Raw genomic sequence first — 12,515 nt, forward strand, 5'->3', positions numbered from 1 at the left:
CCTTGGCTCCTGAATGGTTATGATATCAAAGGTAGACTGTTACAAAAACTAGACCATTACACCAGTTGCACTGAACCAATCAGAATAACACCAAACATTACTATATTCTGACCTGGGATTATCATGAAACATCTTTATGCCATCTCCAGTATTCCTGTGCTCTAACCTGTAAGGAATGTGAGAAAAGGGGGGCCCCCAGGGCCCAAGAAGGCGCATCTAAGAATCCTTCTCTAGCTCTCCCCCACAGGCATGTGTGCCAAAAGGTGGGGGCTAACACTGTATGCTCCGGGAGGGGGAAGTCAGCAAGCTGACCAGCGCATGACACCAAATGTTACTTATGACTGGCTTACATTAGATATGCTTTGAATTGCGGGAGGCAAATGCAAATCCTAAAATAAAATATCTTTCTCTCCTTTTCCAGCCATGGAGAGTCATGGAGAGGCTGAGATCAAGGTCCAGCTAAACTGTACTCACTGTCAGTCTCAGAGCTGCAAACGAGATGAGGACACCAAGCTGATCCTCTGCCTCTGCCACGATGGAAAGGAGCTAGCAGGGGACAATGTCACCTGCACAGGTGAATGAAACGGTCACACACACCTGTGTTTCATTCATGAAAATGTAAAATATATTGTTTATTGTATAATATATTGCATGATCACAATAGCTCAAGGTTGTATTCTCACATTTAGCTTGTTGTGATCTTGATTCAGAGCATTTCATACTGTACATTTTGAATACTGTACCAAATGCCAGTGCCACCCTAAAAACTGGCTGGAATGTTTATTGTAACTTGTTCTCGTATTGTTGCATTTCATTTTGTTTTACAATATTTACTTTTAAAATCATTTCACAATGAAAGCAGCTATCATGATATTTTTTACTGAATATAAATGTATATCCCAGCCCAAGCAAACTGTTTGAGCAGTTTTCCCTTGACATCATCTTACCTGTAAGTTTAAGTCAAGTATAAACACTTACCTGCATCATCTCCCCCAGATCCCAGAGGCCCCGCCCCTGATGGCCAGCTCTCCCTGCCACTCATCCTGGCTGTGGTGGCGACGACATTGGTGATGGGCGTGGTCCTGACCTGCGTCAGCCTCATGCTCAGTAAGAGATTCTTCCAGTTCTGTGTGAACTGTGTCCCCTCCACCTTCCACCGGCTCTGAAGTCCTCCGCCCCACCCTGCTCCATCTCTCTGAGCACCGGCTGCATCTACTCATTTCAACCCTGTCTTTGGCACCTGACACAGAGGCTGCAGGTCACACAATGCATGACGAATGTAATGTGATATCACCTTCCAGGGAACAGCCAGTATCTAAGCACACATGCAGTGGGAAGGAAATGGGCTAATTTCATGGCTTGCATAGATCAGCTCTGAGATCTGAAGTATCCCACAGACAGGCTGTGGGGCTTGCAGGCCTGTACAGATCAGGGTCATTTTAGCGGCCATGAGAATTCAGTAAGCGCGATTTCTTGTTCCAATCACTACTCTACCAATTCACTTCAAACTCTATAGTCCATTTAACTTGGAGTCCCTGACATTTTCAGTTGAAGGCATACATCTCACTTTCCCATACTGTAAAGAAGAATTGTTTAATTTCAAGTTTGCCTTGACCACTGATGCAATGTAACTGAGAAAGTGAATTTACAGAGATTTTTTATTTTGGGGTGTTTAGAATGAGAGTTGGCATGAATTGTTTTAAAAAAAATTTTTAAAGTTAGTGTGGCTCAAGGATTAAGTCATCCATTAGCTACTCACTAACACAGAATAATTTGTTTTTCTGTCAGACAGCAAAATGTGCATTTTGTGCTACTTTTTGTGACACAATTTATATTGATCCCCGTTGAAAAGGTCAGTAAAAGGTTACTATCCATTGAGCTTAAATGGAAAAGAAGGCATTCTCAATATTTTTTTATGATCTCAAGTTTAATCCTTTAAGTTGATGTATGTATGTGTGTGTGTGTGTGTGTGTGTGTGCGTGTGTGTGTGTGTGTGTGTATGTATATTTGTGTACAAATAAACAGATAAAGTGAACAGTGTGCTAAAACAAAAAAGAATATCAAGGAAGTTCAACTGCTTTTTGAAATGTTGCAACATATAATTTAACCATTTATCATTTAACTATGAAATAGAGATGTAGATGTAGAAATAGATTATAAATGCATTCTTTTACAATTACCGAATTTACATTACCACAAATAAATTGATTTGGTAATGACTTTCTCATAACGACATCTGGCACTGCCACTTTATCAGTTTCACCTAAAGGTACATTCAGAGTGTTGCATGTACTAAGATGAAATACATAAATGAACAAGGGCCATCGACAACCGTTTTCTTCTGCTGATTTCCACAACAAACGTGGTGCTGCGATCATTCTGTGCATTATTGAGTTCACCCCCCCCCCCCCTTTAAAAGGCTGCCCTCCTTGCCTGTTTTCTTTCTTTTTTTAGATAGAGAGGCAATTTGGGGTTTTTTTGCAGCCAATATACACACACAGAGCCCATTATTAGGAACATTTTTACTTTATCACACCCACTTATCTAATCAGCCAATTGTGTGGCAGCAATGCAATGCATCGAATCATGTAGATACAGGTCAGGAGCTTCAGTTAATATTCACATCAACCATGAGAATGCGGAAAATTGTGATCTAAATGACTTTGACCGTGGAATGATTGTTGGTGGCAGACAGGGTGGTTTGAGTATCTCTGAAACTGCTGCTACATTTACATTTACACTTCTGTCATTTGGCAGATGCTTTTAATCCAAACGACTTACAAGTGCATAGGTTCTTCCAAGTTAAAAGCATCAAATCTATAAATAAAGACATGCATGAAGAGTTCTAAACAAAAAGACAATAGTCATCATAAGTGGAATTTTTTATTTTTTATTAAGGGTTAGGGGGGGAGGAAATCAGGAGCGAGAACTAAGGTATAGTCTGAAAAGGTGTGTTTTTAGTCTACGTAGAAATATGGGGAGGGATTCTGCTGTCCTGACAGTGGTAGGCAAGTCATTCCACCACTGAGGAACCAGAACGGAAAGCAGGCGTGAACCGTATGGGCGGAGGATGAGCGGAGGATACTACAAAGTCCTCAACGATCAGTGAGAGGTCACTTGTCGGAGTGGACTTGGCAGGGATTGCCAAGGTTAAGCCTTCAGGTGTTGGGAAGTCATCCACACAGAGATATCAGCCAGGCAGGCAGAGATCTGTGTGGTGACTTGCGTATTGGGAGGCAAGGAAATTAAGAGTTGGGTGTCCTCCTGACCTCCTGGGATTTTCTCACACACTAGTCTCTAGAGTTTGCAAAAACGAAAGAAAATCCAGTGAGCAGCAGTTCTGCAGACAGAAATGCCTTGTTAATGAGAGAGGTCAGAGGAGAATGGCCAGACTGGTCAAAGCTGGCAGGAAGGTGACAGTAATGCAAATAACCACAAAACCATTGATGCCCCTATGCCAGAAATTGTAAATCCAGAAGGTTTTGGGAACCTCTATCTAAAATAATCTTCAGTGTGCATACTGTCAGGGACAATCAAATGCATACAATCTGAAATTATATTTTTTATGAACTATGGTTTTAAAGGAGAAATGTGATATCACATTTCTGTTGACACAAGAGAAAGAAATGACTGTACCTTAGTCCTCCCTCCTGATTTCCCCTGCCCCCCTTTCTGATATCCCTATCCCTCTTGTCTAACCCCCCCCAAAAAAATAAAAATAAATAAAAATAAAATTTAATAATAATAATAATAATAATAATAATAATAATAATAATAATAATAATAATAATTGCACTTATGATGACTATATGGGGGGCGGCATGGATGGTGCAGTGGGTAGCACTGTCGCCTCACAGCAAGGAGGTCCTGGGTTCGAATCCCCGTCGGCCGGGGCCTCTCTGTGTGGAGTTTGTATGTTCTCCCCGTGTCTGCGTGGGTTTCCTCCGGGTACTCCAGTTTCCTCCCACAGTCCAAAGACATGCAGGTTAGGCTGATTGGAGAGTCTAAATTGCTTGTGGGTATGAGTGTGTGAGTGAATGGTGTGTGTGCCCTGCGATGGACTGGTGACCTGCCCAGGGTTTATTCCTGCCTTTCGCCCAATGTATGCTGGGATAGGCTCCAGCCCCCCTGCGACCCTGTTCAGGATAAGCGGGTTAAGATAATGGATGGATGGATGACTATATGTTTAGAACAACACTTCATGTGTATTTTACTAGTTATGGATATGATGCTTTAACTTATGGAAGAACCTATGCACTTGTAAGTCGCTTTGGATTAAAAGCGTCTGCCAAATGACAAAAATGTAAATGTAAATTATTAACCACATGTGAGTGGTTGAAATAACAGTAAACTAAGGTTTTTGAGAATAATGTCTTGACTATCCTATTCTTTCTACAATAAAGACAAAGAACTACATACTACAAAAAGGAATATGGGTAAAATGAGTCTTCAATCACAGGGTAGGGCATTAAACTGGTGTTAAACTACACAGTTTACAGGACTACATGGGTACAGAGTGAGGAAGGGGGACAATTGGCTAGTATGTGCCCTCACGTGGGACCACGTAATAGATGACACTTACTGTCCCATGTGACAAAACTGGGCCTCACACTCAACTACAAGAGCTCACTCCTGCCTAGTCAGGAAGAAACATTTATTGGCATACACCTATATTCCTGCAAAATGGAGGCTACTCCTTCTTCTCAGTTGGTAAAAAGCATCCTACAATGTCTCTCCTGTTTCCGAGGAGACAAGGAGTTGACATTCAACACATACCTAAGACTAATGGGCATGCTAGCCCCATGATTCAGCCTCATCCCAGACCCCTAGAGTGGTGTTGCACCCCTTCCAAGTTTGGGTCAACAGCCTCAACCTGGACCCCAAGCAGCACAGGCACACACAGGTCTCGGTTACTCAGCACTGTCTCTTCACCTTATATCCATGGCGAGGGGAATCATTTCTGACCTCAGGAGTTCCCCTGGGCCTAATCCCCTCAAGACAGGAAGTGGTGACAATAGATACCTCCCTCACTGGATAGGGGGCGGTCTGGCAGCACAGAACCATAGCGCAGTATGGTAGAGCAGAGGTGGCCACACGGGGACTTTACAAACAAGGAAGGCTAGCTTATTAACTAGTTGGTTACCAGCATTGATTGTGAGCTGCTCATCTAGGCCTACTACTAATGGTGGTTTGGCAAGACATGTACTTTCTGAAACCAATGGAGAGCTGGCAAGGGATCTGACTTGTGCAAGGATGTCTGGGGTGTCGTATCTCAAATAGAAGGTCGAGGGATGCATTGCACATGGCTGGTGCTGGTTTCAAGATCGATTGTAATAAAGGTTTTTTTTTGACGTGATGTGGGCTGACGCCAGTCTGGATAGGGTGTTAAGCTGCTTTCACATGATCAGTGTCAAACTCTTATGTTCAGCGCTGAAACTAGTCGTCATCCATCCAGGAAGCCATTAGTTTGTTAAACTGTAACAAGCCGCAACAATACGTGATAGTAGTAGGTTGTAAAAGGCTAAATTTGGTACTCGCTTTGTGAAAACAATAATATTAAGTAATGATAATAATAATAAGTTTATCCCAAAACATCAAGAAACTAACCTGGCTCTCTGAGTTAGTCATGTAGCCTATGTGTAACAGTTCTGTGTTGCTACGTAGTGTATGCCTGCTTCATACAAAGCTGTGATGTGACTGGACACGCTAGGAAAGGTCAGCTTCCAACAAAGTCAAAGTTACCCTGATGATGCTCAACTTGGCTTTATTTTGAGCTGTGCACTACTCCAGGCTTAGCGTTGCTGCCAATTCGGGCATCCCCAAATGGACGACAGAAGTGACAGATGAGTCTATATAAAGGTGGCTTGGCTTTACAATGTTGGGACTGTTTAAACAACACCTGGCGAAGTTCCGCCCACTACCGAGTTACGCCATGCCCATTTCCGGGTATGGATATGGATACAGATAATTTAGTTGGTTGAACAGATACAGATACAGATAATGCCTTACTCGCTCACCCCTAGTGCTAGTTACTCTGCACAGAACTGCTTATAGGAGTTGCTAGGGAATTGAGAGAAGTATTCCGATGAACTTTGTGTAATAATTATAATAATTTGATGGTAAAGCTTTGCCAATAAAGGAATAAGTATAATAATGTTTATTTTATTCTTGCAATTGTGCAACCTATCTCGACTGGCCAATATTTGAATGACTGCTGCTATATTGTTTCTGAAGTTTTTGTCACGTAAAAGTCGGAGAGAGAGGGAATGTACAAAGCTTCCAACTATGAGTCTAGTGCAGATAGTATTATAAAAATCTGCCTTGGTGTTATTCTGTCGCCTCTAATCGCCACCAACTTTTCTGCTAGCCAGGTATAGCCTACAAGCTGGAAGGCATTCTTGCTGTTTATTTGTGGTAATGTAATTGTTGTGGCAAGTTTTGTGTAACAAGTTACAAACTGCCCCTTCAGAAATAATCTCCATGACAATATAGAAATATGTGTCTACCTTCTATACCATAATGTTTGGGGCATTTTAATACACTTTGGATTCACCATGTGTACATAGGTTCTCCAGTACATAGGATTTGAAATGAAACCATGAATATGAGGTTTAAGTGCAGACTGTCACCTTTAATTTGAGAGTATTTATGTTGGGTGATCCATGTAGGAAAAACATCCAACTTTCCAAAATTCACCTGATTTTGTCGAATGGCAAAACCCCGAAGGGCCTATAGCAGAGGTGCACACCAAGGGCCGATCCGCTTCAGTATTTTGTGCCAGCTTCTGCTCTTAATTATTTAAATAACTAAATAATATCTTGAACGGACATTTGTAGATGCATATCCAGCTGCTAGTGCATCCAAAAGATTTTACTTTGCTGAAGTACAGGAGTGAACCAACAAAATGTATGGAGCTGACAGAAAAATAAATTTAGGTAATTGGTTGGAACAAAAACCTCCAGGACCGGAGTTGTGGACCCCTGGCCTATAGGAATGGGAAACAACTCTTTCCAAAAGTGAAAGTCTTGGCTTAAGAATGCACTTGTAAGGCATGCTGCATGATTTGTAAAACGGTTTAGAAGCATACAAAACTTTGGGACTTTTCGAAAAACTACCAGATATGCTCCCCCCATTTCTGGTTTCCATACGAGTATATATATAGTTGGTTGAACAGATACAGATAATGCCATACTCGCTCACCCCTAGTGTGTAGCCTACTTGTGTAACATTTAATATACAGGTATAATCTATGACAAAGAGATAACTACAATGTGAGATTGTTGAACAAAAAAGGCTGTAATGAGAATAATTGCAATAAACTCAGAGCAAAAATCCCAAAGCTTTCTGAATTCTATCTCCCTTTGTAGCACTTCTGATCACATTACAAAATGTAACCTAATGATGCCGCTCTATTTAAGCAAACCAATTTAAGGTGCGAAAACGTGATATCATTGACACTTCATGTGATTAAGCACATCTGACTAATCAGGAACACCTGTGAAGCCATTTGTCCCAAACTTTAAGGTGCCCTGAAATATGTATAAAAATACCCTTAATAAAAGCTAAGAATCTGCACATTAACTACATGTGAATTGTTTGATTACAAATCTAAAAGTGTGAAGTACAAAGCCAAATCAAGAAAATAATATGTCTTTTTCCAAACATTATGGATCTCTGAATTTGGAAAATCAGGCTATCCACTCTAAGGCTGAAGTGTGGTCTCTGCTTTTCTATTGATGTCAAATAATGTGTATTTGTATTACTCCCGGATATTGTGTTGCTCCATGATACTGTGTTCTAATTGAACCAAACACATTTCTGGCTGGAAGCAATTACACTAAACATATAACTTGTCTGGTGATTTAATAGTGGTAAAAAGGTCCATGGTGGCATTAATTGGTAAACAGCTGTTGAGGTTGACCTGTGTAATAGGAAACAAATGACACTAAATGTAAGTAATGTTACAACCATATATTGTATTGCTGTATTCTGTACTGAATAAAGCCTTTCTGTAACACAACCACATCCTCTTGACAGGAAGCAGTCCTGTCAGTCATTATTCCAACAGTCTTTTGGGGAAGTGAGGTGGGGTGTGTGTGTGATGGTCTATTCAAGCCCTAAGAAATGGAAAAGTTAGTGTTCTTATAATATCTGAACTTCACTGATAGACAATTGCATTTGTCACCCACTAGTACAGTAAATGAGGCACATGGTACATAAATTACATTTGAGTTACAGTTACTGAAAACAAATTTCAAATGTGTACTTTTCTTGCCAAAAAGTTCATATTTACAGAGCTAGATGGGGGCTTGTCTCATGACAAATGTGATGTGTAAGCTAATATTGGTAGATATTATTGTATATCTCTTTTTGGAGTTTTTCACAAAGAAATCTCCATTACATTCCATGAAAATTTTTCTAAAAGTACAAGCATAGAGCTTGCTTCACATATCGCCACTTGCCAAGTTTAAGATTTGGTTGATTAGGATTTAGTTTTAGGGGATATGTTTTGTTTTTGCTGGCAAATCCTGTGCATTCATTTGGTCTTAGTACTCTTTATCTAAATGCATGGTTTCAAAATCATTTTAATGATTAACTGGTGAAAATACCCATCATATATCTTGTGAAATATGAACTCACCGTGCTGTAATTTGATCGGGGCTCAAAGTAATGAAGATAATGTCTCCTCCAGTGTGACTTCAGACATAGTCATACTGCCATTTAGCAAAGTTAGCGGACTATAACCATATTTATTTGGTCATCCTTCTAAACTAAACTAAGCATTTATGTGACGTTAAATGTTAAGAGGCTTTTTTCTTGTCTGGTCTTAATTAGCTGTTCTGGATAGGTTGCCTCCATTGTTAAGTTCTAGGTTAGGTAACATTAACATTTGCTGTAGTATATATTAAAAGGATTCTGGATAAAATATTAGCTACTTAGCTCGTACAGTGGAGTGCAACAATTTGGCCAACCCTGCTTTAAATGTTAATCATGAGACCTTTCTACAAATTTGGCAGCGTTGCTTTCTTTCTTTATTTTCATGTTTTACTGTTTATAAATTATAAAAAAGGAAAAGGGCCCTGTTCCTGTTTGGGAACCCTTTTGGATTATTCTTTGTTACTTTTTAAAAAGATGATTACTAAGACCCAAACCCAGGTGATTTACTTGTTAGGGCTTCAATGAGTCAGGTGAATATCATTCCAGGGCTGAACTTTTTATTCTGAAGTTACTCCATGCCTTTGTGCAGATATTGTGCAAGTGGAAGGAAGAATGGATTCCTCCAAATATTAAGAAATTTTAGAGGCTAATATTCAAAGGTCAGTCTAGACATTGAGGTTAATCAGAGGTTGGGTATTCCAGCAAGACAATGCATAGCATACCTCAAAATCAACCATGAAGTAAATTTAAAAAAAATACAAAAGCAAGAATTGAAAGACTCTTAACTGGCTACAGGAAACGTTTACAAGTTGTTATAGTTGCCCGAGGAGGAGTTTCAAAGTACTAACTGACAGGGTTCTCAAACTTTTGTACAGGGCCTCTTTCCTTTTCCTTTTTTATTATTTTGAAACTGCAAAACATAAACATAAAAAGTAATCTTGCTTTAAAAAGAAATGTGTCATGTTTAACATTGTACCATTCAAAGGTTAGGTTTGCTTCTGTTCCCCAAGATATTAATTGTAAAAGGCTCTTTGACCAGGGGTTCCCAAAGGTTTCTTTTATTCGAGTTAGTTAGCCTTTGTTAAACACCAATGCTAAGTTAGCTGATTATATTGTTGATATTAGTTATTGTTGAAGTTAGTGCCTGATAGTTCTCTTTGTGCAGTAACATAGCTAGCTAAACTTATTATGTGAGAGTTAAGAGGTGTTTTATCTCTCCACCTCACCATTTTTAAGCTGTGATTTTATTATCAGAACTATCTAACCAAAAATGTGGAAATTTAATTAAAGTTACCAATATTACTGGTCAAATATATTCAGATAACCTGAAGACAGGAGGTTCTTTCAAAGACTGATTTTACTCGTCTCCTGTGTTCATGTGACATCAAAACACCGGGTTTTAGCATTTTAAAGCAAAGTTTTTTCATCTTTTCTTGGCAATCTTTTTAAATTGGCTGAAATTAAATTCTGTGGTCCTTATAAGTTATCTTAGTGGCATCAATTTAATCATAAGATCCGTGGACATGCTTTTGTTTTCCATTGATTGGTATTTATCGACATGCACACGTGGATACAAAAAAAAGCTGAGCTGAGTTAGATAAATCTGGCAGAATTTCTTAGTTTGGTATCGATCTTATGTTGGTTCCAATAAATTAGGCCCTCTGAGTTCTAAAGGTTCTACCAGACACCTGCAACCGGCATCACATCAGTGTGACCATGAAAATCTACCAATACAAATTCCAGACTAGGTCCAGAGTAGTACCCTCCTTCATATCTTTAGTTTGAGGAGTTGGCAGAAAATTGGCAATCGTGTCTATACCCATTCAGCTTAGTCCATACCATTTCAGGTCTGTCCCTTTGTCTGCTTCTGGCAAGATCTAGGGCCTAGGTACAGTGCATCCGGAAAGTATTCACTGTGCTTCACCTTTTCCACATTTTGTTATGTTACAGCCTTATTCCAAAATTGATTAAATTCATTTTTTTCCTCCAAATTCTACACACAATACCCAATAATGACAATGTGAAAAAGTTTTTTGGGAGATTTTTGCAAATGTATTAAAAATAAAAAACTAAGAAATCACATGTACATAAGTATTCACAGCTTTTTCCATGAAGCTCAAAATTGAGCTCAGGTGCATCCTGTTTCCACTGATCGACCTTGAGATGTTTCTACAGCTTTATGTTTGGGGCATTTTAATACACTTTGTATTAAAGTGCACCTGTGGTAAATTCAGTTGATTGGACATGATTTGGAAAGGCACACACCTGTCTATATAAGTTCCCACAGTTGACAGTGCATGTCGGAGCACAAACCAAGCATGCAGTCAAAGGAATTGTCTGTAGACCTCCGAGACAGGATTGTCTCAAGGCACAAATCTGAGGAAGGGTACAGAAAAATTTCTGCTGCTTTGAAGGTCCCAATGAGCACAGTGGCCTCCATCATCCGTAAATGGAAGAAGTTCGGAACCACCAGGACTCTTCCTAGAGCTTCCTAGAGCAATCGGGGGAGAAGGGCCTTAGTCAGGGAGGTGACCAAGAACCCGATGGTCACTCTGTCAGAGCTCCAGCGTTCCTCTGTGGAGAGAGGAGAACCTTCCAGAAGGACAACCATCTCTGCAGCAATCCACCAATCAGGCCTGTATGGTAGAGTGGCCAGACGGAAGCCACTCCTTAGTAAAAGGCACATGGCAGCCCGCCTGGAGTTTGCCAAAAGGCACATGAAGGACTCTCAGACCATGAGAAACAAAATTCTCTGGTCTGATGAGACAAAGATTGAACTCTTTGGCGTGAATGCCAGGCGTCATGTTTGGAGGAAACCAGGCACCGCTCATCACCTGGCCAATACCATCCCTACAGTGAAGCATGGTGGTGGCAGCATCATGCTGTGGGGATGTCTGTGGGGAGACTAGTCAGGATTGAGGGAAAGATGAATGCAGCAATGTACAGAGACATCCTGGATGAAAACCTGCTCCAGAGCGCTCTTGACCTCAGACTGGAGCAACGGTTCATCTTTCAGCAGGATAACGACCCTAAGCACACAGCCAAGATATCAAAGGAGTGGCTTCAGGACAACTCTGTGAATGTCCTTGAGTGGCCCAGCCAGAGCCCAGACTTGCACCGATGCTCCCCATCCAACCTGATGGAGCTTGAGAGGTGCTGCAAAGAGGAATGGGCGAAACTGCCCAAAGATAGGTGTGCCAAGCTTGTGGCATCATATTCAAAAAGACTTGAGGCTGTAATTGCTGCCAAAGGTGCATCAACAAAGTATTGAGCAAAGGCTGTGAATACTTATGTACATGTGATTTCTTAGTTTTTTATTTTTAATAAATTTGCTAAAATTTCAAAAAAACTTATTTTATGTTGTCATTATGGGGTGTTGTGTGTAGAATTTTGAGGGAAAAAATGAATTTATTCCATTTTGGAATAAGGCTGTAACATAACAAAATGTGGGGAAAGTGAAGCGCTGTGAATACTTTCCGGATGCACTGTATCTACAGTAGTTGGAAGTTCTTGATAAGTCTCACAGCACAGACTGTAAATCCAATGCCCCATAGGCTGAATTCCTTGACTCAGGGATGGTCCTGGACAGCCACAGGCTCTGTTGGTTTTCGTTGTTCTTCTACACTTCATTAAGCAATTACACCAGTTGATTACACAGTTAACTCACCTGGTTAGCAGGACCTGAATTGTAGACCCCTGCCTTAACTGTATCTTGGGCTCTCCTCAAATGAGAGGCCTTGGGACCCACCATACCATACCACCAGTCCCTGGTCCTGCAGTTGGATGCATAGCTGAAGGCCTGTTAGGGTGCTCCTGTTGAGAGAGTTGCCGTAACAGTGAAATTGGCCACTGTGTCA

The 12,515-nt window shown here is 40.5% G+C and overlaps 1 protein-coding gene across 1 annotated transcript in view; it reads left to right on the top strand.

Moving 5' to 3' along the window:
* ltk (leukocyte receptor tyrosine kinase) overlaps positions 1 to 12,515 on the top strand; it is a 55,290-nt gene that overhangs the window by 26,588 nt on the left and 16,187 nt on the right. The window contains exons 16-17 of the mRNA XM_061238965.1: positions 422 to 574; positions 997 to 1,107. Coding sequence (XP_061094949.1) covers positions 422 to 574; positions 997 to 1,107 — 264 coding nt within the window. The remainder of the gene's footprint in view (positions 1 to 421; positions 575 to 996; positions 1,108 to 12,515) is intronic.

This window comes from Conger conger, chromosome 1 (genome assembly GCF_963514075.1).
Source record: "Conger conger chromosome 1, fConCon1.1, whole genome shotgun sequence".
NCBI classification, from domain to species: domain Eukaryota; kingdom Metazoa; phylum Chordata; class Actinopteri; order Anguilliformes; family Congridae; genus Conger; species Conger conger.